The 4,303-nt window shown below is 53.9% G+C and overlaps 1 protein-coding gene across 1 annotated transcript; it reads right to left on the minus strand.

The window, feature by feature from the left end:
• Window positions 1-909: 909 nt before the first annotated feature.
• On the minus strand, window positions 910-1,974 carry LOC119930409 (C-X-C chemokine receptor type 1-like). Its single transcript, XM_038748735.1, has one exon. It carries the CDS (start codon window positions 1,972-1,974, stop codon window positions 910-912), a length of 1,065 nt encoding a protein of 354 aa, XP_038604663.1.
• Between the last annotated feature and the right edge of the window lie 2,329 nt (window positions 1,975-4,303).

Consider the following 4,303-nt stretch of genomic DNA (forward strand, 5'->3'; position numbering starts at 1 on the left):
ATGAGAGAAGGCTCAGACATGAGAGGAGGGGAGGGAAGGGAAAGTCCTGAGCCACCTGCCCGTCCTTTTCTGTCTGACCTGGGCCCATTCCGATGGGTTGTGCCATGGTCTCCAGACAGCACCCCCGGGCCCACAGAGGCTGTGGTCAGTCAGGATGGATAGGGGTTGTCCAGAGTCCTCAGGCCACACCTGGCCGGGGCTGGCCATGGGAACTGCCTACAGCCCGCACATCCCCTGCTCTGTCGTCACCCGGGACTACCCAGCAACCTCTCACCGCCCCAGATGCCCGCCACCAGCAAGAGAGATGGGCACGGGGCCAGGGCCAGGGCCAGGGCATGGTCAATGGCTTGGACTCAGAGAAGGTAGCATGGATATGGAGAGAGAGAAGGTTTTAGATGGGACAGGTATCCCCCGATCCATGGATCTGACCCTTGACCCCAGGGAGTCAACCTGTTGCGGGGCTCTGGTGGTGGTGGTGGGGTTTGGGTCCGGTGGGAGGGGTCCACGGTAGGGGAGGGGACCAGCCGTCCAGACTGTCCTCCCCCTTGGCCCTCAGAGAAAGGATTTCCAGGAAAAATCTGCCCCGGCCCATTATCCCTATCTCTCTTTTACCTCTTCTTCCCTCTCCAGGCCCCTTTCCAGAGAAAATCTGGGGTCCAGCAGATAGAGTTCCGGGCTGGGGACAAACAGAGCGGTGAGTGGAGAGGAGGTGGCCGACCGCCAGCCTGGGCCCCGGATTGGATCTTCAGGGTCCAGGTGGGAGACCTCGGTCCCCTCCCACTCCAGGGGAGAGAAGAGGGGGCAGATCCCAGAAGGAAGGGTCCCTCAGGGAAAGCCGGGGAAGCCGGGGATGGGAAGTCCAGGGGGGCCGGTGACCGGAAGGCCTAGGGCAGCTGTGTCCAGGGGCGGTCACATGGTGGTCGTGTTGGCCGACGATGAACTGTGGGACGACGGGACCCGGTGGCGGATGAGGAAGTCCTTACTGACCAGCCCGCGGGAGGCCAGGATCCTCAGCAGGCTGTGCCGGAACTTCTGGCCCACGAAGGCGTAGACGATGGGGTTGAGGCAGCTGTGCAGGTAGCCCAGGACCTGGGTGACCAGCAGGGCACGGTCCACGTGGTCCCGCAGGCCGCAGCTGTCGGTCAGCACCTGGGCCCACATGAGGGAGTCGATCACCAGGGTGATGTTGTAGGGCAGCCAGCAGAGCAGGAAGACCAGCACCACGGCCAAGACGACGCGCATGGCCCGGTGCTTCTGGCCCGTGCGGGCCCGGAACAGGACGGCCAGCGTGCTGCCGTAGCAGAAGAGCATAACCAGGAGGGGCAGCAGGAAGCCGAAGGTCTGCGGCAGCAAGCGCAGGATCACCCGCCAGCGGGCTGTGTCCACGCCCACGTTCTCGTAGCAGACGGGGTTGGATTTGGGCGGGCTGAAGACATCCCGGAGGACCAGGGCGGGCAGGGCCAGCAGGAAGGACAGGATCCAGAGGCCCAGGCAGACGAAGACGACCCAGCGGCGCTGGTCGGCTCCGGCCCGGGTGGCGTGCACGATGGCCAGGTAGCGGTCCACGCTGATGCAGGCCAGCAGCAGGATGCCGCTGTAGAAGTTGAGGTCCTGCAGGATGGACACCACCTTGCAGAGGAATGTGCCGAAGCGCCAGCCGATCACCTGGTAGGCGGCCCAGATGGGCAGGGTCAGGGCGAAGAGCAGGTCGGCCCCGGCCAGGTTCAGCAGGTAGACGTCCGTCACCGTGCGGTGCGGGCGGTTGTGGAGGACAACCAGAACCACCAGCGAGTTACCCACCACGTTGAGCAGGAAGACCACGCCGTAGAGGGCCGCCAGGGCGGGCCGCATCATCGACTCCGTCTCCCGGGTGCAGATGAACGCCTCCACGAACATTGGATACTCTGTGCTGTACTCGTAGCCGTCTTCTTGGAACAGGTCCCGGAGCTCCGACTCGTTGGAGACGACCCCCATCCTGCCGGCCTGGAGTCCTCCTGCAGGGGAGACGCCCTCCCCCGCCACTGGGCAAATGCCCAGAGGGTTCATAATAGTAAATGTGGTGTTAGTTAAGCGCTCACTATGGGCCAGGCAATGGACTAAGCGCTGGGGTGGGTTCAAGCAAATCGGGGTGGATGCAGTCCCTGCCCCTCGTGGAGCTCACAGTCTCGATCCCCAATTTACAGATGAGGGAACTAAGACCCAGACACTTGCCCCAGATCACACAGCAGACAATCGTTCACGGTTTTCCGGGGAATCTTTGGGCGCCCCACCCCCCGCCGCCAAAATCGACTCGCCCATCAGCGTCGCCATATCTACTTACAAACATCCATCACGAATCTTCTCCGAGAAGCTTTCCCTGACTAAGCCCTCCTCTCGTCTTCTCCCGCTCCCTTCCTCATCGCCCTGACTGGCTTCCCCTATTCAATCAATCAGTCGTATTTACTGAGCGCTTACTGTGTGCAGAGCACTGGACTAAGAGCTTGGGAAGTACAAGTTGGCAACATATAGAGACGGTCCCTACCCAACAGTGGGCTCACAGTCTAGAAGGGGGAGATAGAGAGCACAAGAAAACATATTAACAAAATAAAATAAATAGAATAAACATGTACAAATAAAATAGAGTAATAAACACATACAAACTCCATATATACAGGTGCTGTCGGGAGGGGAAGGAGGGGGCTCATTGTGGGAAGGCCTCAATAAATCGTATTTATTGAGCGCTTACTGTGTGCAGAGCACTGTACTAAGCGCTTGGGAAGTCCAAGTCGGCAACATATAGAGACGGTCCCTACCCGACAGTGGGGTCACAGTCTAGAAGGGGGAGACAGACAACAAAACAAAGCATATTAACAAAATAAAATAAATAGAATAGATATGTACAAGTAAAATAAATAGAGTAATAAATACGTACAAACATATATACATATATGCAGGTGCTGTGGGGAAGGGAAGGAGGGGGAGAGGAAGGTGGGGGCTCAGTGTGGGTTTCATCCCCCCTCCTATCCCCACAGCACTTATATGTAGATATCTTTAATTTATTTATTCATTTACTTGTTTCTAGTAATGTCTGTCGGCTCATGGTGGGCAGGAACATGTCTGCATTGCATTGTCCTCTCCCAAGAGCTTAGTACAGCGCTTTGCCCCCAGAAAGCGCTCAATAAACCCCATCGTACCTCCCTCCCTTCCCCACAGCACCTGTATATATGTATATATGTTTGTACATATTTTTTTTACTCTATTTATTTATTTATTTAATTTATTTCTTCATATCTATTCTATTTTATTTTGTTAGTATGTTTGGTTTTGTTCTGTCTCCCCCTTTTAGACTGTGAGCCCACTGTTGGGTAGGGACTGTCTCTATATGTTGCCAATTTGTACTTCCCAAGCGCTTAGTACAGTGCTCTGCACATAGTAAGCGCTCAATAAATATGATTGATGATGATGATGATGATGATAAATGCCATTGAACGAATGAATGAATGAAGGTCTACCGTGGAGTATGGAATGAGAGATGGGGAGGCGAAAGGTAAAATCAGCTTCTGCAAACAAAAAAGGGAGACAACAATACAAGGGGGGAAAGCTTGGGTGGAGTGGTGTGGTCTGTATACGTGTTTGTGTGTGTTTTGAATATTCTCCTTCCAATATAGAGCATTGAATTTGACTGCCAAAACAGGCCACAAATTTGCCTACCAGGATACACTGCTAAATTTTCCAACAAGTCTCTAATACTCTGTTTATCTTTGAACACATTTTACCACACAGCTTTCGCATAGGAGTTGCTAGTCCCATATTTGCATAGAAGGGTCTATTACTGAGAAGCAGCATGGTGCAGGGGAGAGAGCACAGGCCCGGGAGTCAGAAGGTTATGGGTTCTAAATCCGGCTCTACCACTTGAGTGCTGTGTGACCTTGGGCAAGTCACTTCACTTCCCTGGGCCTCAGTTCCCTCCTCTGGAAAGTGGGGATTGAGACTCTGAACCCCATGTGGGACAGGGACTGTGTCCAACCCAATTTGCTTGCATCCACCCCAGCGCTTGGTACAGTGCCTGGCGCATAGTAAGCGCTTAGCAAATACCACCGTTATTTATTATTATTACTGAATTTAATTCAAGGGCATCTCACTATGAGGCAGATGGATGAAACTGATGATAGAATCCATGATTCCTAAAACTGGAAGGCACCTCTAGAGGTCATTCATTCATTCATTCAAATGTATTTATTGAGCACTTACTGTGTGCAGAGCACTGTACTAAGTGCTTGGTAAGTACAAATTGGCAACATATAGAGATGGTCCCTACCCTCAT

This window comes from Tachyglossus aculeatus, chromosome 1, assembly GCF_015852505.1.
Source record: "Tachyglossus aculeatus isolate mTacAcu1 chromosome 1, mTacAcu1.pri, whole genome shotgun sequence".
Taxonomy (NCBI): domain Eukaryota; kingdom Metazoa; phylum Chordata; class Mammalia; order Monotremata; family Tachyglossidae; genus Tachyglossus; species Tachyglossus aculeatus.

Bases quoted from the DNA above. Each gene is read 5' to 3' on its own strand.
- LOC119930409 (XM_038748735.1), bottom strand. From the start codon at position 1,974: ATGGGGGTCGTCTCCAACGAGTCGGAGCTCCGGGACCTGTTCCAAGAA.